We start from the raw sequence: 21,568 nt of genomic DNA, 5'->3' as shown, positions 1-21,568 counted from the left end.
TCTTGTATAGCCATGGACAGAACCATTTTTCCTGTGACACAGAGACTGCATTTAGGGGGAGGCAATGGCTTGGAGCCAAGAGAGTGCAGTGATGTTATGTGAAGGAGTGCATGAACAGAGACAATGGGTCAGGAGGGTGGTGGTGCCCTCGATCTTCAGGGAAGAAGAAGATGTCTGTTCTCGAGACCCCTCGGCCCCAGGGGGTGAAATTCAGGGGGGACAGGTGTCCCGAAAGTGAGAGACTGTGCTCTTTTTGGAATTGGGCAAAGCACCCTTAAAAGGAAAACCCTAGAAGCAGCTCTGGTCCATGTGCAGTGGTGAGAGCACTGGCGGTGTCACATGTGCCATGGAAACACAAGAGGTTTCAACTGTGTTTCCAGGGGAAGCCTATGGCACAAGAGGGACTCCTCTCTTCTTGATGAACTGAGAATTGATTATCTGAAGGGTGGTGATGGACTGAGAGTTGGTGATCTGAGGGATGGTAACTGAATTGAGAATCCAAGGTTTTGTCTTACTGTGATGTATTGGGAATTTGGTGGGGGGAGGAGGAATGTTTGGAAGGTTTTCATCCTGAGTTCTGTGTGTTTCTTTTATATATTGTAAGGTAATAAAGTTTTTTTTCCTTTTATTCCTAAGCTGGACCCTGCTTTGCTCTCTTCCTGGTCATATCTCACAGTAGACACCAGGGAGAATGTATTTTCATGGGGGCACTGGCATTGTGCCAGCATCAAACCATGACAAGTCTGGAGAAGAGGAGGCTCAGGGGAGACCTTATTGCTCTCTACAACTACCTGAAAGGAGGTTGTGGCAAGGCGGGGATCAGCCTCTTCTTACAGGCAACTAATGACAGGAGAAGAGGACATAGCCTCAGGCTGTGCCAGGGGAGGTTCAGGTTTGACATCAGGAAGAATTTATTCACTGAAAGGGTAGTTAAGCATTGGACCAGGCTGCCCAGGAAGGTGGTGGAGTCACCATCCCTGGAAGTGTTCAAGAAATGGCTGGACATGGCACTTAGTACTGTAATAGATGATATGTATAAATTCATGCTGAGGCTACAGTAATCTCGCCTGATGAAAAACCTGGCATACCAAAGAAGGGTTCTGGGAAATTCCCTCTGATGAGATCACAGCGATATGCACCAAAATCCTAGCCTGAATATTCGTCTCCAGAAACGTTGATTCCAGAGGATTATTCGTCTGACCAAACCCCAGCAATATGCATTCGATATGCATCATTGATAAGATAAATATGTGTCTCCTAGAATGTATATTGCAGGAGATTTTCCTCTAACAAAGTGAATTATTTACCAGTTTCAGCAAGAGCAGCAGTAAGAAAAGAAAAACTACATGAATATGCTAAAAGGATAAGATCAACATAAGAAAGCAAAAAACCCTCCCCAGCAACCCTCGGAGCTTGGAAATGTATAAAAAAGACTTTGTGAGAGCTATCTCTCCATGTTACACAGAGAGGAGCCAGAGTGCCCCACCTGTCTCACCCGACGCTGTTAGCCTGGTTCAGCACCGATCCGATCTTTGCTTGTGGCCTTTTTACAATTGTATTTTAATTATGGAATAAATTCTCCTTATTAATCAAATTGGCTAATTCATTAATAACAGTACCATGATATAGCTGGCATGGTGGTGTTCAGTCAAAGGTTGGACTCTATGTTGGAGGTCTTTTCCAGCCTTAATGATTCTATGGTTTCTGGGTCATGCCAAGCTTCTCATCCACTGGTACCCCCCAAGTCCTTCTCCTCAAGGCTGCTCTCAATCCATTCTCCCTCCAAATTAAATTTGTGCTAGTGATTGCCCTGACCCAGATGCAAGACCCTACACTTCTTATTGAACCTCATGAGGTTCCCATGGACCCACTCCTCAAACTTTTCCAGATCCTTCTGGATGGCATCCAATCCTTCAGGCATGTCAATCGCACCACACAGCTTGGTGTCATCAACATAATGTTAAGTATTTTCATAAATGATCACTATCTGTGGTCTTCAAACTGAGAGCTCTCACCCTGGCTGAGCTACATTTTGCTTCTATGATAGATCTTAAGTTTGCTGAGCTCATTTCACATTGAGGGATTTGTCCTTTAAAGTCAACAGATCTGAATTGTCTGAAATTTAAACTCCAAGCAAGATCAGAGCAAAACAGAAACATATCTATGACATTAAGTATCATGGCCTAAAAACAGCAGAGAAGTATTCGTACTGATTTTAATATGTACTCATTTACTGCACAGGAATGAATATAGGCATTGACAATGCCATCTACTGGCAAAAAAAAAGGCACAAATAAGCCTAATTCCATGGCAGGCTATTTCCAAAAAAAGGGAAAGGGTAATAAAATTGTGGGTTGTTGTGGGTTTTTAATTTGTTGGATTTTGGTGTTTGTTTTTTTTTAATTTACTCATTTCACTCTTTCTTTTTTAAAATAAGCAGTTCTAACTACAATATATGATGTTGAATTTTATGTAGAAACTTTGCTGGGAATGAGTTCTGAAAATTATTAAAATTTTTGCAAATTAAGTTTGTACCAGAAAAGGTTAATAGTTGAAAATAGTAACAATTTAAAAGACAGCAGAGATAATAAGAAAATATTAATAGACCTGCAAGACTGAGATTCCTTTTACTTTCCTATGATGTCTCTTATTTCACAGAACCTTGAAAAATAACTCCTTAAACTTCTTTAAATATTTGGTGAGGATATTCAGTGTCTAAGCCTTTCACACTGTCCTGGTTACAGAAGTTGGGTGCCAGTTTAGCACTATGTGGATGTAACCAAACTGTGTATTCTTACACCCCTCTACATAATTTCTGATAAACTGTTAATGATGGATCATTTGCACTAGCTACCCAGTGCACACCCAACACCTCAAGCTACAACTGGGGTGTTACAGGAGAGAAGGAAAAAAGGCAAACCCTTGGAGGCAGGGTAGTGTTTCTTTTTCTTCACACAAATGATTCAGCTGTGATAACTCCCCTCCCCTCCGGGAAAGCACCAGCACAGTCACACACATCCTGAGGGGTCATCTCTGCTAATGGGCCATAATGGACTCAATGGCACTAGCAGAATAGGCAGCTACAGGGACTTAGACCATCAAAAGTCCCAAAATAACCCATGACTCACAGTACTACATAATTCCATTGGGAACCAGAACCCCCCCCCCCCCCCCCCCCCCCCCCCCCAATTCTCGCGTCCTGGGGGAGGTAATGAGAATTCCCACTGGAACCTATAAAATTTTTAGGCTTGAGGGCTTTGACCACCACCACCTGACAGATCTGGAGGAGGATCAGAATTTCAACAGGACTGTGACCACCACTCTGACCAACAGGGTGCCAGGTTGTACTCTGACTTCCTGAGTTAAAAACAGTTTTCCCTGGTTCATCACTGTATTTGTTGTAATCTCTTTAGTAAATTGTAAATCTGACCTGTAATCTCTCTTGAGGTAGTTGAGTGGGGTTCATTTCTCCCACTAGTTTACTTTTAAACCACCACACACACTAAGAATCTGAAAAAGCATCAAAATCAGCAATGAAACTTATTGTGCTGTCAGCTATATCAACCCTGATTCCAAACTTTACTCAGCCAATTCATGATTTTATGACAAATAGTCACCTTGGTGGAGAATATGTCCTATTAACTCTGTTTACAAAGCAATAGCTCTTGTCATTGCACTATGGCAAGGCAGACATTTTATATTTTTTTTGCAATTACTGATGAGATTTTTTACTGCATCCAGTCCATGCTTAGTCAACAATCAGGTTACTTAGACTATCTAATGAAAACCAGTTGGTTATATATTGTACCAATATTCTTTGAGTGTCCTATTGTGGTGGTTTGACAGGAAATGTGTTTTTTGGGATGCTGTGTTTTGGGCCAATGGATATTCAGACTTTAATATTGGCATTTAACCTGGCCATTGGGACATGGACACGCCTCTGAGAACACGGGGTTAAAAGCAGAGCTCTCCCCTGGGAGGGTCCTCTTGGGTTTCCAGCGGGAAAGAGTTCGGGTCTCTCCCCCGGCCCAGCTGCTGGCTGGGCAGGGGGAGGGGAAAGCCATGTGGCCGAGAGAGGTAGGCCTGAGCCCCGGGGTGGAAGGGTGGAAGAGAGAGAGAGAGAGAGACACCGGGAGCCATCGGGCAGCCCCCCCTGAGAGACACAGAGAGAGAGAGAAAGAGCCGCTGCCTGAGACTGTAACCTTGAAGCTTGATAAACATGGGCCTGTGCCGGCAGCATGGCTGGGACGGAGAAGAGGGGGGGGTTCAGCCGGCCGCTTGTAGGAGCTTTTAACCCCTTTTTGGAGAATGAGAACTTTACAGAACATTGACCTTTCCTAGAAGATAGAGTGGAAGATGAGGAAGGAAATGGGCCAGTGTGAGAGAGGTCTGGGCGAGTGAGAGATAGTAGAAGAATAGAGAAGAATCCTAGTGGGAAGAGATGATGGAGTAGCTTTTGCTGGACTCTTTTTGTATAGCCATGGACAGAACCATGTTCCTTGTGATACAGAGACTGCATTCTAGGGGGAGGCAATGGCCTCAGAACCAAGAGGGTTCAGTGTTGATGCCCCTCGGCCCCAGGGGGTGAAAAAATATGGGGGGGACAGGTGTCCCAAAGGAGAGATTGTGGGGACAGGTGTCCCAAAGGAGAGACTGTGCCTTTTTTGGATCGGGACAGAGCATCCTTAAAAAAAGACAACCCTAGAAGCAGCTCTGGTCCGTGTTCAGTGGTGAGAGCACTGGACATGAAAAGGAAGAAGTCACGACGGCAGATGTACTCCGGGCGGTGCCACGAGTGACACAGAAACACACGAGGCTTCGACTGTGTTTCCAGGGGAAGCCCATGGTACAAGAAGGACTCCTCTCCTCTTGATGAACTGAGGATTGATTGTCTAAAAGGTGGTGCTGGACCGAGAGTTGGTGATTTGAGGAACAAATGTATTGTGTTGGAAATTTGGTGGGGGGAGGAGGAAATGCATTTGTGAGGTTTTCATTTTCCCTGTGTGTGTGTTCCTTTTTATCTGTAGTTGTAGAGTAGTTAATAAAGTTCTGGTTCTTTTTTCCCTAAGTAGGAGCCTGCTTTGCTTATTCCTGGTCACATCTCACAGCAGAAACCAGGGAGAAGGTATCTTCATGGGGGCACTGGCATTGTGCCAGTGTCAAACCATGACACCTATCTTTGCAAGTAATATATATGAAGTAATATTTTTTGCGAGTACAATAATAATATTTGGTGGGAGAATATTACAGGGAGTAATATTTGGTGGGTTTCAGAAAGATCTTTGGTCTAAATCTTAAACAAGCACTGATAGAGAGACAGCAATTTGCTCAAAGAGAAGACAAAAAAAAATAAAAAGAAGAAAAGGTGGAAGTGTCAGAAGTAGCCTCCAATGTATTTAATAGCAGAGAGAAGCCAGGAGTAGTAGTAGACTACAAAGCATCACTTGTCAGCAAAGATATCCCTGACCACAGCTTTTTCTAAACTCATTTCTTAAAATTCCTTGGTTGTTAGCTGCAGCATGGTTTCATGAAAGGGAGGAAGCCTGGAAGTGCCAGTACTGAAAAGGTACCATTCACATTATACCACTAAGTCACCTTAACTTACTGCGACATATAGGAAGACTACAGGAAGAACAGCAACAGGGAAAGGAAGAAGTGTCATCTAGGATGAACACAAGCTTCTTCTTCACGAGTCATAAAAACATCTGCTAATATCAGAATTCAGCATTTCACATACTTTAGGAAAGTAGAAGGAAATAGAATACAATTTCTAAAATAAGCTTGTTATAGATGAGTAATGTAATAATTTGCTCTCACAAATAAGAGATAGATATTATGTAGATGTTAAAATGTATAGTAATGTTATGGTAATATGTCCTTCCATAGTCCTCTTTGCCCTCCCCCTTGTAATAGCCTTAGTAGTCAGGACATTCAGAGAAGGCCACATTGCTACCAGGAAGTGCAGCGTAACAACATCTAACCTCCAATCAAGAAAGTAAACTCCACCAACAGATGGCAGAGAAGCTAAGGGTATAAAAGGCAGAGCATCCATTTTGTAGATGAGCACGTGGCTGATAGTCACCGGAGCTCCCAGCGCTGTAATTTTTCCTTATTTAGTCCTTTTGTTGTATTTTTTGTTAAGGTTTAATAAACCTTTAAAATTTTAAAAGTGAGTAGTCGTTTCTCATAAGATGAAGAAATAACTAATCAGGAAAATGGGAAAAATAGTTTCAGATGTCAGTGTCACAGAATAAAGTCTATGTTGCATGCTTCGTTCTTGCAAAAACTGCCCTTGAAAGAGACACCAAAGCTGTCTCTGAAACATGGCAGTAGACTCTTGCCATCACAGTGCTGTGGCAAAGTTAAATACTGATGTGATGATGAATGTAAGATAATCCCTCCTGATGGTCTTCTGAGAGACTCAATCACCCATGTGATCATTCTGCTCCTAGGGACTGAAGTCTGAAGCTGCACTGTCCTGGTCAAGTGTACCAGCTTATCTGGTGCTTGTAGGATAGATATACATAGGGCTGCCTTGCACCATTTCTTTCTTTCTTTCTTTCTTTCTTTCTTTCTTTCTTTCTTTCTTTCTTTCTTTCTTTCTTTCTTTCTTTCTTTCTTTCTTTCTTTCTTTCTTTCTTTCTTTCTTTCTTTCTTTCTTTCTTTCTTTCTTTCTTTCTTTCTTTCTTTCTTTCTTTCTTTCTTTCTTTCTTTTCTTTCTTTCTTTTCTTTTCTCTTCTTTTCTTTTCTCTTCTTTTCTTTTCTTTTCTTTTCTTTTCTTTTCTTTTCTTTTCTTTTCTTTTCTTTTCTTTTCTTTTCTTTTCTTTTCTTTTCTTTTCTTTTCTTTTCTTTCTTCTTCCCTCCCTCCCCCTTTCCTTTCCCTTTTCAAGTGGGCCCTTCTTTTAAAGTCAACGGTGCTTCTTTTTGTGACTACAAGTCAAGACAAGAAAGGGAAAAGTTACCATACCAGGACTAAACATTGCCCTGGTCTGAATACACCACACAAACTACCATGTCTCTGGAAAGCAGCAGACTGTTAAAATCTCACTAGACACTCTGAGTACTTAGAAAGGCCTGAAAAGTGCAGGAGGACACAGGTAATTTCATAGATGCCCAGCTGTGTCCGACATCATCAGGGGAAAAGAATCAAGTTTCGAATGGACTGAAAGTTAGAACAACAACGCTGCAAATTTATAGTATGCTGTGCAAAACTGAAAAAAGTGGAGACCTGTAAAACAAAGTAAATCTCTATGTTTCTTCCATATTGTCCTGGTTTAGGGCAAATTAGGGAGAAAATCTCCAAAAGGGCCCCCCCAGAAAGCAAGCCCACACAGCCCCTCTCCCCCAACCGGTTTGGGAAGAATTTCCTCAGAGAGAAGTGAAAGAAAACCTGTTTATTTAACAGGCAAAGCACTCCCCAGCACACAAAATGAACAATACTGGATGACAAAACTCATTCGTTGCTCTGAAGAGATGACGAATTCAGAAAATCTCTCCTGAGAGTGGTTGCTGTTACCTGTCCCTCTGGCACTGGGAAAGGCTGCTGCCCAGAGTAGGCCTCTGGCAGGCTGCAAAGTGAGAGCTCTCCGTGTTTCCCCAGGTCCCAGTCCAGAGCAGGTTTGTATGGTTCCAAGAAAAGGGAAAGAAAAACAGTCCAGGGAAAACTCGGACTGCCTCAGCTATCCAAACTAACTAAAAAGCAAAAGGAGCGCTGTGTTCTGCCCTGTCCATGCCCAGACAACAACAGTGGAGTTCTGTGTTCCAGCAGACTGTGGGGAAGAGTGCAGCTGATAACGAAACTCCGTGCTTCTTCTTCTCTCCACTTTCACTGTCAGAGCCAGTCTTGAAGGCACAGAATATGACATCCAGCATAAACATGTGGAAGGGGCTAACAGCGGGCCTGTTAGCTAAAGGAGCAAGAAGAAGCTGAGAAGTAAGAAGAAGCTGATAAGGAGCTCTCTCCAAGGCTGTAACCAAGGAGACTGAGAGAAGAAAGATAAGAGAACCTTGCAGCTGGACGAAGTATTTTTAGAAAGTTAGTTGAAGTCACTATAACTTTTCACCAATAGAATTATGTTGACTTATTGTGGCCAATAGTTAGGGTAGAAGAAGCATAAACAATTGGAAAGTGTATAAAAGGTCAGCCATGTTCAATAATAAAGAGTTGCCAACTGAGACTGCTTGTGGTCTCTGCTTTGTGTCGTGACTGCCTCGACAGCGACATCAACAGAAGACACAATTGGGGATACAAGCATCATAATGTCACCCTAGGACATATTGTCTGCAAGAAACTGATTCCTTGGTCTGGAATTTTCTTTTAATTTAAATTAATTTAATTAAAGCAGGCCACAAAACAATCCAGAGTTCAAATCTACATTATTTTTTGGTAAGTACAGCTCAAAAGCATGATTGTATTATATGGTTCAATGCAATGGAGAGTTAGTCTACACTGTTTAAGGAAATTGAAATGCTTTGCATATCCTTTTTCCTGTGATTATTGTCCTTGTGCCTGGCCTTGGAGGCTGCTTAGTGCAGGCTCTGACCTTGTGCTTTGCCCTCTTCTCTAAGCTGGTGTGCTGGTTTTAGCTGGAGTAAGGTGAATTTTCTTCCCAGTGGCTGGTATGGGGCTGTGTTTTGGATTTGTGCTGAACACAGGGTTGATTATATAGAGATGTTTTTATTATTGCTCAGCAGGGCCTGCACAGAGCCAAGGCCTTTTCTGTTTTTCATACTGCCATGATGGCAAGGAGGCTGAGGGTGCAGGGGAAGTTGAGAGGTGTGTTGGTTTGCACAGCCTGGTTTTTTGGTAGTGGTTGGGGAGTGGGAATGACGACACAGGGGTAGCTTTTGTGAGAAGCGGCTAAAAGCTCCCACCATGTCCGACAGAACCAATCTCTGATGGCTCTGAAGATGGACATGCTACTTGCCCAATTAGAGCAGTTGGTAATGCTTCTGTGATGACATATTTAAGAAGAAACTCAAAACAGAGTACGCACAGTTTTTTCCAGGGGTGGCAAAGCACTGTGGCTGCCACTATCTCGGCATGGCCCGCAGTGAGCCTTGCCTGCCTGGCCACTCCTAGACAGCCGCGCTGCTGGTAGAAGGGCAGGGGCAGTTCCTCCTGGGGCCCTGCATTAAGAGAGGCATTAAATTAGCACCAGCACCACGGCAGCAAAAGCATGGCAAGGGATTCCCTGATGCAGAACCAAGATGAAATTGACCTCTTGGTGCTGCAGGATCCTATAGGAATCTGAATTGGTGGAACTTGTTGGCAATGGCGCCTACGAGCAACAATTTTTCTTCTAGTCAAAGAAGAGGAAGTGAAGACATGTGAGGGAAAACAACATGGCACCACCATGTTCAGTGGGAAAAAAGAGAGGGGGTAGGTGCTCCAACCATCAGAGCTGAGATTCCTTTGAAAGCCATAGTGAGGACTATGGTGAAACAAACTGTCCCCCTGTCCAGGGGGGATACAGAGGTCCATTCACAGCCCGTAGGAAAAGTGTTCACGCTGGAGTGAGTGGATGCTAGAGAAAGCTGTGATCCAGTGGGAGACCTGAATAGAGAGAGAGGGTCCCTGCTTCCAGAGATAGAGAGCCCTTGCTGCCAAACTTGAGCAGCCTATCCTTACAAGACTGCACCCCATGGACGAGTGACCCATGCCACAACACTTTTGAGAAGACTGTTTGCCCATGGGAGGGACCACACAGCATAGCAAAGACTTCTCTCCCTGAGCGAACAGAAAAAGACCTCGAGTGACGAACTGACCAAAACTCCCACACCCTGTCTCCCTGTGCTGTTGGTGGGAAGGAGGGAGGGGCTGGGGGGGAAACTGTTATAAATGAGTAATGAAATGGTTGGCTCTCACAATTAAGGGGTGAACATTATATGTATGTTAAGAGAAGTTTTGTAGATGTATACTTATGTTACTGTAATTTGTCTTCCCCCTTGCATTGTTATCACGGGATGGCCTTGGTAGTCAGGGCATTTGGGGAGGGTTGGCTGGTTACTATAGTAATACCTGACCTCCAGTCAGGATGTAAGAAAGTGATCTCCACCACTAGACGGCAAGGAAGGAGTTGACTGACAAAACTTTAGGAGGGGCTAAGGGTATAAAAGGCAGAGCATCCATTTTGTAGATGAGCACGTGGCTGATAGTCACCGGAGCTCCCAGCGCTGTAATTTTTCCTTATTTAGTCCTTTTGTTGTATTTTTTGTTAAGGTTTAATAAACCTTTAAAATTTTAAAAGTGAGTAGTCATTTCTCACAGAAATGGTGTTTTAAAAGCTTCTTTTACTTCTCATTATCCTCCTCTGACTCTGTTAATAATAAATTTACTTTATACCTTTAAATTTGAACCTTTTTTGCCCTTAGAGTGTTTTCTTCCCAATTCTTAACTCATGAGCCCTTCGTTAATTTTTTTCCCTTTCCTCTGCTCAGCTATAGCAGGAGAGCTGTCCTAGGGTGATGTTATGATGCTTGTATCCCCATTCGTGTGTTCTGTTTATGCTGGATATTATGTCCTGTGCCTTCAAGACTGGGTCTGAAGAGCGAATGGTTTGTTTTGGTTTTTCTTATCAGCCTTCTCCCCCGCGGCTGGCGGGACACAGAGATGGGGCAGTACATAGTGCAGCTTTTGCTTTTTGCTTGGCTTTTCGCTTTGCTCTTGCTTCTGCTTTGCTCCTGCTTTGCCCTTGCTTTTTGCTTCTGCTCATTAGTTAGTTTAGCTAAGCAGTCCAAATTTTTCCCTGGACTGTTTTTCCTTTCCCTTTTTTGGAACTACTCGAACCTGCTCCGGACTGGGACTTGGGAAACACCAAAAGTTTGCACCTTGCAGCCTGCAGCAGCTACCCCCAGCACCAGTGGGACTGATAACAGAGCGACCACCCCCAAGAGAGACTTTCTGAGTTTGTCATCTTTTTCAGAGCAGTGAAAGAGTGTTGCCATCCGGTATTGTTCATTTTGTGTGCTGGGGGGTGTTTTGCCTGTTAAATAAATAGGTTCTTTCCACTTCTCTCTGAGGAATCTTTCCTGAACCCGTTGGGGGGAGGGGCCGTGTGGGTTTACTTTCTGGAGGGGCCCCCTTTTGGAGGTTTTCTCCCAAATTTGCCCTAAACCAGGACAAGAGCATAAGCGAACGACTTTTGTGGGTGCCTGGCGTTTGCCAGTGTCAAACCATGACAGGAGGAGATGCAGCTGAGACATCTGAGCCCAATTGATCAAAATAATGTTCCAGACCATATAACATCATGCTCAGTATATAAAGTGGGGGGAAGAAGGAGGAAGGGAGAACAGATACTTTGAGTGATGGCAGTTGTTTTCCCAAGTCACCGTTATGCATGATGGAGCCCTGCTCTCCTGGAGATGGCTGAACACCTGCCGGCCCATGGGAAGCAGTGAATTAACTCCTTGTTTTGTTTTCCTTGCATTCGCAGCTTTTGCTTTCCCTATTTAACTGTCTTTATTTCAACCCATTAGTTTTCAAGCTTTTATTCTTCCAATTCTCTCCCTGATTTCAGTGGTGGGCGGAGCAAGCAAGTTGCTGCGTGGTACTTGGTGGCTGGCTGGGGTTAAACCATGACAGAGACTTAGAAAACCTCATTTGTGACTCAAGACATGGGAGCTGAAGGTGGGATCAGTCTTTTCACCAGAAGAGCTACAGAATAGACATAAAATTGGAAGAGCTTCCAAAGGCTGCCTAGCTTGGCAAAGGGTAGTTGACTTCCATGTGAAAGTCTCCATAGCTCATTAGAGTCATTCAGAGATTACACAGCCTAATATTAAAGGACTACGAACTTGGTTACTTCCTTGGAAGGGTTTGTTGGTTTATTTGTTTGTTAAATAAAAGCCTAAGCATTCCACAGTTCTGATAGGCAGAGTCTCACACAAACAGCTATGAAGGAGATGGGGACATAGGGACACAAGGGAGTCACTCATTTCAGCATTATAGAAAAGCCCTCAAGTACCAAAGTACATAAAGTTGCAGCATCAAATACTGAAATTCTACATTCATTTCTGAATACACTGTTTAATTATTTTTTTTATAATTTTAACTTGATTATGTCTTATATCAGCAACTGGTTTTGAATCATAAACAGACTAATTCCAACCAGTAGAACATCCAAGAACCAGAAAAATAATGTCCTTACATTTATGAGTCTATTCTGCACACATGGATCCCACACAGACAGCATGCAAACCCAAGTCAACAGGAGCACTGGCTTTTCTTATCTCTAGGAACAGATTGCAACCAGCAACTACAAATCAAAAGTAGCTATCATGTCTTTTTGGTGGGACCATCTGGGCGTTTGATGCAAAAGAATGGGTCTCTGTTATAGAACTATCTAGCTTTCTATTTGTGACTATTACTGACTAAAGTACATATTGTCCTGTTTTCAGCTAGGGTAGAGTTCATTTCTTCTCAGTAGCCATTACAGTGCTGTGTTTTGGATTCAGAATGAGAAGGGTGTTGATAAAACACTGATGTTTTTGTTTCTGCTAAGTCATGTTGTCCTAGTTTGAAAGACAGGTGTCTGCCAAAGAAGGCAGGAACCTCCCTTGGAATGGAAAATATGACACCACCCCCCCCCCCTTTCAAATTATTACAACTTTGAAATTAAGGGGCTTTCAGGCAAAGATACAGGAAAAGGAATAACATTTGTGCACTAGTGTATATATATATGTATAACATGGCAAACCAAAACAACTATGGCAGCAACAACAAACAAAAACAGAGACCCAACACCGGCCTACTCTCAGCTGTCAAGCACTTTCCCCTTTGGTGTAGTTACAGTGACAGCTGGCAGGGGCGCTGTTGTCTCCTGGCCGGGCAGGGCAGGTGCGATGATTTCCCTTCGTCTGCAGGGGGCGCTGTGACACAAGCTCAGCCACTTCTCTCCATGCCGTAATGGTGGGTGTGCCGGCAGGAGAGAGAGAAGGGGTTTTCCTTTGCAAACTCACAGGAAGCAGCCAGTCTCAATGCCACTCAGGAAACTGAATGGACTGCAGCAGAAAACCTCTGAAGAAGCAAGCTGGAACAGCAGAGGTGTGGATGCCATGGGATAGAGAGAGAGAAACGGCAAGTGTTTCTCACAGCAGCTTGTGAGAAGTTTTAGGGAGCTGGAAAGATGTGATAACTTGTTGACTATAAACAATTTGCAGGTGGTGTTTTTCTACTTTATTTTTCTGTTCCTCTCAAGGACAGTGCATGAGAAAGATGCTTCTGTTAGTTAGCCAATAGAATAGAATCTATCGTACCACTCTATAAAAACCACACGGTTCTTTTGAATAAAGCCTTCTTTGCCTTTTCTACGATCCTGCCTCTTGCCTGTTCCTGCCCCGACCCTGGCGCACGAGTGACACAGATGTGGGCACACCTGGGGGTGACAAAATGTAGCAGAAACTCTGGGGCCCTAACCAAAGCCGTGGGATGTCTGGGTGTCAGGTTACAGTATAGCAAGAAGCCCTGAAGCAGTGGCAATAACAGGAGGACTGAGTGGGGAATCACTCTCATGGATAGCTCACCTGTGATGGCTGGTTCTGGGGTCCAGCTGCGCAGAGGGTGCAGCCCTGGCGGGGGGGCGGTGGGCTCCCGGCACAGCACGCGCTGGCTCTGGGATCCCAAGCAAGCCAGTAAGCTCCAGTCACAGTGCCAAAGGAAAAGAAATAAGCGGGCAAAACACACAAGACAACAATATCTCTAGTCAGACACCACGCCACATGGCCACAGAGACGATCGCTCCACTGGAAGGAAGCAGCTGCCCCTCACCCCCAACTTGCAGGAAATCCTGAGCTGGGTCTCACCTATCACGATACTCCCAGAGCCATCGGTGGGGGGGAGGCAGTGACCACCTTGGACACAAAACAAAAACAAGACCGGATATGGGATTTAAAAAACCATCCCAAAGACACATGTTTATCCTAAGTCAAGGACTTTTTTTTCCTTGTCTCATGCTCTTCCAGTCAGGAGGTTTGCAGAAGAAACTGGGAGGGATCATAGCTGGGACAAATGATCCAAACTGGCCAAAGAAATATTTCACATCATAAAACGTCATGCACAGTGTATAAACTGGGGGGGTTACCCAGAAGGGCATCCAGTCTGGGTTCAGGAGGGGAGGTCTGGCATTGGTAAGTGGGTGGTGAGCAATTGCATTGTGCATCACTTGTTTGTTGGGGTTTTTTTTTAATTATCATTATTATTTTACATTATTATTATATTTTACTTTATTTGCAATTATTAAACTGTTTTTATCCCAACCTACAAGTTTTACTTCAATTCTTCTCCCTATTCCAGTGGGGTGGAGGGGAAGAGAGGGGCAAGTTGAACAAGCAGGTGCATGGTGTTTTATTTCCATCTGGGCTTAAAACCAGACAGTCCTTTTGGCACCCAATGTGAGGCTTGAAGGGTTGAGATAAGGACAGATCCACCCAGAGTGTGTTAAAACACCTACTCATGCAGACTATGAAGTACTAAGGGATACTCCCAGCAGTCTATAGACAGGAGCACCTGGATCTGCAGCCAGCACTAATGCATGTCTTGCAATGCTTTCTGCATTTGTCTCTTCAAGGTAGATGATGGCTGGAGCTCCTCATGATACTGTGAGACTGACTGCAGTAGATACAGTGGCACCTCTCATGCTACATTTGGTAACAAGGATAAACATGTGCTCCCCATAACAAGCCTCCTTTTCTCCAGGCTAAACAACCCCAGTTCCCTCAGCCATTCCTCACAAGACGTGTTCCAGACTCTACTACCAGCGTTACTGCCCTTCTTTGGACAGGCTCCAGCACCTTAATGTCTTTCTTGTTGTAAGGGACCAATTAATTTTAGAATAAGAGTGCCTCAACATTGTTGGGATTTTATTTTGGATTGATGGTTATAAATCTGTTCTTTTTAACGTTAATGGAAAGTACTAGAAAAGCTTCACGTGTCTTGGCAGTACCAGCATGGGACAGCATGTGCACAAAAACGGCTCTGTCTCTGAGGGAAATTTCTCCTGACAGCCTATCAGGGTGAAGAGAGCCTCTATCACTAGGGAGACTCTCCAGGTGACCTTCCTAGGATAATAGGACCATGGGAGGGGTTACACAGTATATAAGTGCCTCCAAACCCCAAGCCTCACCTTGCTCCTGGCCCCAGCCCTTGCTCTCTCTTGCCTGCAGCTGCCACTGTCCCTATCCTGCTGCAGTCTGCAACCGCTGTCCCAATTCCCCGCTGTCCCTGCTGCAGCTTGACGCCTTGCCTCCTTCCCTGCTGCTGCCGAGTCTCCTGCCTGAGCATCATGTCGCTTACTGAGCGTCCTGCTGTTTGTTGCATGCAGTTCAGGCCGTTAGAATCGCGCTGCGAGTGCTGTGTCGACTTGGCTCGCAGCGCACGCACGTCACCTGCCAACCAAACATCAACAGTGTGCCACAAACACCATAGCAACGCTGTAGCAGTAACACTGTCTCTCACTCTTTTCTCTGGCTTTTCTATCCCCCTGTTAGGCCCGTTTATTTTCTTTTATCATTAAACGGTTCACAGGTGTAATATTGGCCTCATTTGCATCTAATTTAGCCCTAGGAATCCAGAATTCCCCTGGTCTCACTCTGGGATGGGACACTTGTAGTGAGGGGTTGTAAGGACTTAAAGAGCACAGTTGCCACCTGTCTCAAACACTGTCAAGGCCACAGAAGGAATTTGCCACAAGATAAGCCACTGCAGTTGAAACTTGAGATAAGCACAGAAGGGAGGAATTTGTGACAGGAAGGCATTAATTCCAGGCCTGGCAGAGGCAAGATCTGGTTAGCACATCCTGGTTAATTCACCCAGATAAAAATTCCCACTGTGGTGAACTGTGTGAAAGGAAGCAACTGCTTATACGCATATCACCAGTCAAATAAAGATCACCCCAAGCTATGGGACATAAGGAATCTGCGGTCACCAACAACCACCAAAGCCCCCTGAAATCTTGGAGGAAGTATGCGCAGGACACACCCATCCTTGCTTAGCATGCAAATTCACATGTAAATTAGGAATATGCCTCTGTGGATACCCAGAACATGGACTGGATAAAGGTGGTACCACCATAAGAATGACCTGGGGACCCCCACCACCGAGAAGCCCAGGATGAAGAAGGACCAACAGGACACCACTGGATCCATGGGTGGTGACTATCTTCTGCTTGATATCTTTCTCTCTCTCTCTCTCTCTCTCCTCTTTTTTATTTCTTTCCATCTCTTTACCTCACATTTATTTTTAAATAAAATCCGTATTGTTGACTTTGGCACATGGTCTCATTTGCACCTTAATTACAACAGATTTTAATCTATATAAGGACTTGAATACAAACCAATGATAGAGTCATGTATCCCAGGTGGAAGCTGATAGACAAAATAGCAGGTGTGGAAATCTTGCAGAAAGGCCCTCAATGGCTTCATTCACACACAGAATTCTTTTACTTCATCTTTTGTGAAGCAGGATATTCAGCTTTATGCAGCTGAAACTTTTTTTTAATTAAGGCTGGTAGCAACAGCTGCAATTTCAACAGATGTCTTTCCAATACTCTCCACTTGCTCTCACTATCAGATACACAATTCCTTTTCCAGCATGTATATGTTACAACTCATTGTTTGAATTTTTTGTCCTTGTGAAGTTAACATAAGATGGAAGCTATCATCAGTATTTGACAGAGAAAACAGAGGCAAGCACTGGAGTGTCTATTTTAAGTCATGTTGCCTGTTGTCTTGGCAATCAGTTAATAAACTCCGTTACTCATTTTTCATCAGCACCTGACAATGTCTCTGCAAGATTTGGTATTATTAAGGAGTCTGCTAAGATCTGCTTTACAAAGTATCAGAAAATATCTGCTGGCATTTCCATTCTCAATCCTATTTTTCAGGGAATCATAAATCATCCATAAATTGCCCAGCAGCAGAATATACAATACATAAATACCACTGTGACAATCCATTTCCTTGATAAAAGCACAAAAAGAGTGTTTGGATCTGGTCATGGTGCCTGCAATGTCAATATGTACATTGTTTTTCACTACACATGGCAAAGGATTAGACCTCAAATTCCTCAAGTGAAAACACACAAATGCTTTGACAGACATTCTCTTGCATGTATCTTCTTGGAAAGTGTGTTCCATATTTTCTCAAGCTGCTTTGAGAATCGCACAAGCATGTACTGAATTGGGCCTGCAATTACCATAATAAACATTATAATATAAAAAGTTTCGTCCATTAGTCAGACCTCACTATACTAAGAGCTGTGCAGACATACTAAATGACTCTCAAGAGTAAACTGTCCCTATGTTTGAGTTGCACAGAGTTTACTCTCAGAAGACTAAAAAAAAGGCTGTTTAATTAAATCCCACAGACTATCCCATCATCTTGGATGAATACTTTCCTTGGGCAAGAGGTCACCTAGTTCTTCAAATTCCAGAGAATTTCTGAGTTTAAGAGAATACATATTTACAATCTTCTTCATTATAAATGTTGTCATTTTCCCTGATTAAACACACAAAATTCAACATTTGTTGAACAGAAATCAAAAATTCTAAAATTTTATTGATGAATGGCAAGGAAAAAAACCCTCCTTCCTATCAAACAGTACAGAAGACATAAAGGAGCCTCATAAAGATTCTACATCAGACAACCACAGAGAGAATAGAGAAACTAAAATATTGTCCTCTGATCTGTGCAGTGGAATTCTGAAGGTGTCAATGGGCTTCTCCACAAAATCTGAGAAATTAAATTGGTCAAGAGGACTAGATTTATTCCTGGATGTTCCCTCTTTCCCAGTTTCAGGCTCTCTTAAAGCTCTTTCAACACAGATTTTGGCAGCTTATTGTTTAAAGATTGAACAGTGCTGAAAAATAATGTTTTACTCTCTATAGATATGGAAAAAATTGCTATAATCTATGCTGCAAGAGGAAGAATTGGTAACACAAGACATTTGGTACATTATTCAAGACCATCAGGTCAATGATGTCATGCTAGCAAGACATCAAGACCTCTTTGTCAACAGTGTATAGCAACTGACCTTAGGAATGTGATGCAGTAGTATGATACAACATTTCATACCCCTTTTCACCTGACCTGTCTTGGTTTTGGCTGGGATAGAGTTCTTTTTTTTTTTTTTTTTTCTTAGTAGCTGCTACAATGCTGTGCTTGGGATTTGGTATGAGAATAATGCTGATAACACACTAATCTTTTGGTTGTTGCTAAGTAGTGCTTACCTGAAGTCAAGGACTTTTCAGTGTCTCACACTCTGCCAGTGAAGAGCTACACAAAAAAGCTGGGAGGAAGCATAGCCAGGACAGCTGACCCGAACTGGCCAAAGAAATATTTCACATCATAGAATGTCATGCTCAGTATATAAACTGTGGGAGTTACCCAGAATGGGTGTCAATAACAGTTCAGGGATAGGTTTGGCATCAGTCAGCAGGTGGTGAGCAATTGTATTGTGGATCACTTGTTTTTCTTGGGTTTTATCTGTCTCGCTCTCCTTTTTATTACCATTATTATTGTTGTTATTATTATTATTATTATTATTATTAATAATAATAATAATAATAATAATAATAATAATGATAATAATAATAATATACTTGTTTCAATTATTAAACTGTTCTTATGGCAACCTACAGGTTTTACTTTTTTGTTCCTGATTCTCCTCATCATCCCACCAGGATGGGGGTAAGTCAGAGAGTGGCTGTGTAGTACTTAATTGCTCCTTGGGGTTAAACCATGACATCACCATACTTAAAAGATGTTCCTGAAGTCAGAATTTATAACATTCATCAATGCTAGGTTGTACTAGTCAATGTGCACATGGCTACAATAATTACACCAATAAAAGCAACCTATAATTATTGGAGAAAGATATATATTTTAATACAAAACCCAAAATTAATCCATCATATACTCTCTAACCATTTGTGTTAAAGTAATGACATGTTAAAAAACTTACCAAATATACAGTTTCCATGCACTGAGAATAAAATGAAATTTTACACTTCACAAAATTGTTGGGTTTTTAAATTTATTTTATTAATCTTCTAAAGGAAGGACAGTCTTGAAGAAAACGCAGCAGAAGAGAAGATGTAGCCTTTAAAATTCTAGTTTCTTAATACAAGCCAAAGAAAGTTCCTGTGAGTCAAGTTAGACCCTCTACCCCTCAGCTTTTTATACCAAGAAAAAGAGTCTGTCCTTTAGGAAGAAACATGGGGTTTGAGCCATGCTCCTACAACAGCCATGATGCCATTTCTGGCTCTATCAAACTGTAAAGCTAACCTTTCAGGTTATTTTCTGTATGTGCTCTACCTACCACAGTGAGGAACAGCTTCAGTCTCCAGGACTACTAGATTGGTGCTACACAAACAAACTATTCAGTCAAAAAGTGAGTTTCACTTAACTTTAAAAGTGGCCTAAAACTAACATCTACTGCTAAAATAATCGTGGTGAGATACATGAAGCTAACCTAAAAGGCTGATTATTTAAATCTTTCAGATTTCCTGTTGTCAGAAAGTTAAAATGAACTATAATTTTCAGGTTTTATTTTAAACAAAGAAAAAAAGTATTCATTGTAGAGAATCACAAATGAAAGAAGTCCACCCAATACCTGAGTGTATTTGTTAATTCTGCTCATTAAAAAAAACATATAAAACTTTCACCAACATTTCCAAAAACTCACCTCGAATTTCAGGAGAGAATCGAGCTGAATGGCGGGATACAAAAAGTCTTAGTTCTTGATCCAAGTTGCGTTCAATCAAGCTTGTATCCCATGATCGGATTCCTAAAATTTAAAATGCAAGACCTGTCTACCTTGATATATGAGCACTGTTTTAATTGATTATTTCTCCATTTACACTAATGACATTCGCATATTTCTAAATTCCAAAACCAACCTCTACTGAAGCATGATTTCAAAAAGTTAAGATTTCAGCTGAGGGTTAGAAGCAATTAATTTTGATCAGGATGTAAGGTAAATACGTAGATGATAGGTTAATGATTATTAGATGCTTAAGCTAGAGCTGATTGTTATATTGTTTGCCATTATGAGCTTGTTTGTAGAAGGAAGTGAAGTGAACATATTGAAACCAATAGAAAAATGGTTAGCACCTGGGCTTTACATCAATCAATCACGAAGCAGGGGGCCTTAGATCGTGCCAGAGGGTCATGGAGACCTGATGAAGACATTCCTGACTTCATCTGTTAAGACCACTGACCCAATTCAAGACCACCAACCCAATTCAGGAGAAGAATTGCACACGCATGAAGAACTAATAACCTCATTTTAATACAGAGCGAGGATGGGAGGTGCTGGGGTTATGCATATGTATTGTATGTAAGATCTCGGAGGACAAAGAATAGAGGACAAAGAACCTTGTGCAGTGTGGTCACGCCTTTTGGGGACGACTCCCATACCACCTGCCAGTGTTAATAAACATACCACTTTTTAAATTTGACTAGTTAGAGAGTCTTTGTCCATGATCTTTGGTTTTAACGACTCACTACTCCTTTCAAGCCATGCAGCTATCCTTTGCAAAGTGCTGAGCACTCACAAAAAGCACTCTGGATGGGGATCAGTCACAAGCAAGAGGAAATCTGCCTTTCCAAAAGGTAACAATCATTCAAGGCCCCTGATTTATGACTGCTGGTTCCAACATCCTAATAGCCACATTATGAGATGTCCTGGAATTTACTTTAAAATAGCAATACACTGTTTTATAAAACTGAAAAGACTGAATAACTCAGGAGATACGTTAGCCCTATTGCAAGACAATTGTATGAGAAAAAAAATAAAGACAACACGTAGCATGTTGCAAATTAATATTTAAATACAAAATATTAAATTGCTGACTTCTTCATTCAAAAGCTTTGAAGCATTCCCTATTTAAATTAAAATTTAAGTGATCTTTTGTTAATGTAATATCAAAATCCTAGTTTTAAGACTAAAATGCTATGCTTGATCTTTTTTCTTTAAAAAAATAAATCTCATCTTTATTCACTACCACTTTTCCCCCGGCTACTTAGAAAGTGAGACATTTGACAAATATATTATCATAAAATGTATTTTTCTGAAATGTATTTTTAAGGATTCAAATTTGACCAGAAAAAAAAATCACTGTAGCCAAAACGAAAATTTATTGTTTCCTACCATAACATTATGATGACTAAATTAAAAAAAAAAACCCAAAACACCAAAACCAAACCAAAACCTACAACAAACTAACAGAACATGTTTTAGGATTTTTCTTTATAAAAATAAAGTCTCTCAGACTTCAGGAGAGCAGACTTTAGTCTCTTCAGGGATCTGCTTGGTAGAGTACCATGGGATAAGGCCCTGGAGGGAAAAGGGGCCCAAGAAAGCTGGTTGATATTCAAGGATCACCTCTTCTGAGCTCAGAAGCAATGCATTCCAGAGAAGAGGAAGTCAAACAAAAATGACAGGAGCCTTGTGTGGATGAAAAAGGAGTTCCTGGAAATACTCAACACAAAGAAGAAGACAACAGAAAGTGGAAGCAGGGACAAGTAGCCTGGGAGGAATACAGAGATTGAGCAGACAGGGATCAGGTTA

At 42.2% G+C, this 21,568-nt stretch overlaps 1 protein-coding gene across 3 annotated transcripts in view; it reads right to left on the bottom strand.

Moving 5' to 3' along the window:
- The window catches only part of LOC118701532 (microtubule-associated protein 1B-like), a 143,646-nt gene that overhangs the window by 107,073 nt on the left and 15,005 nt on the right, over positions 1-21,568 (bottom strand). For 2 of the 3 annotated variants that reach the window (XM_036406188.2, XM_036406190.1), the window contains exon 2: positions 19,682-19,783. The exons of the other annotated variant lie outside the window; for it this stretch is intronic. In XM_036406188.2, the coding sequence (XP_036262081.1) occupies positions 19,682-19,783 (102 nt within the window). The remainder of the gene's footprint in view (positions 1-19,681; positions 19,784-21,568) is intronic. 3 annotated transcript variants of the gene reach the window in all.

Source organism: Molothrus ater, chromosome W (assembly GCF_012460135.2).
Source record: "Molothrus ater isolate BHLD 08-10-18 breed brown headed cowbird chromosome W, BPBGC_Mater_1.1, whole genome shotgun sequence".
In the NCBI taxonomy this organism is placed as follows: domain Eukaryota; kingdom Metazoa; phylum Chordata; class Aves; order Passeriformes; family Icteridae; genus Molothrus; species Molothrus ater.
The sequence above is the reverse complement of the archived record's forward strand: the minus strand, read 5'-3'. Positions and strand labels throughout refer to the sequence as shown.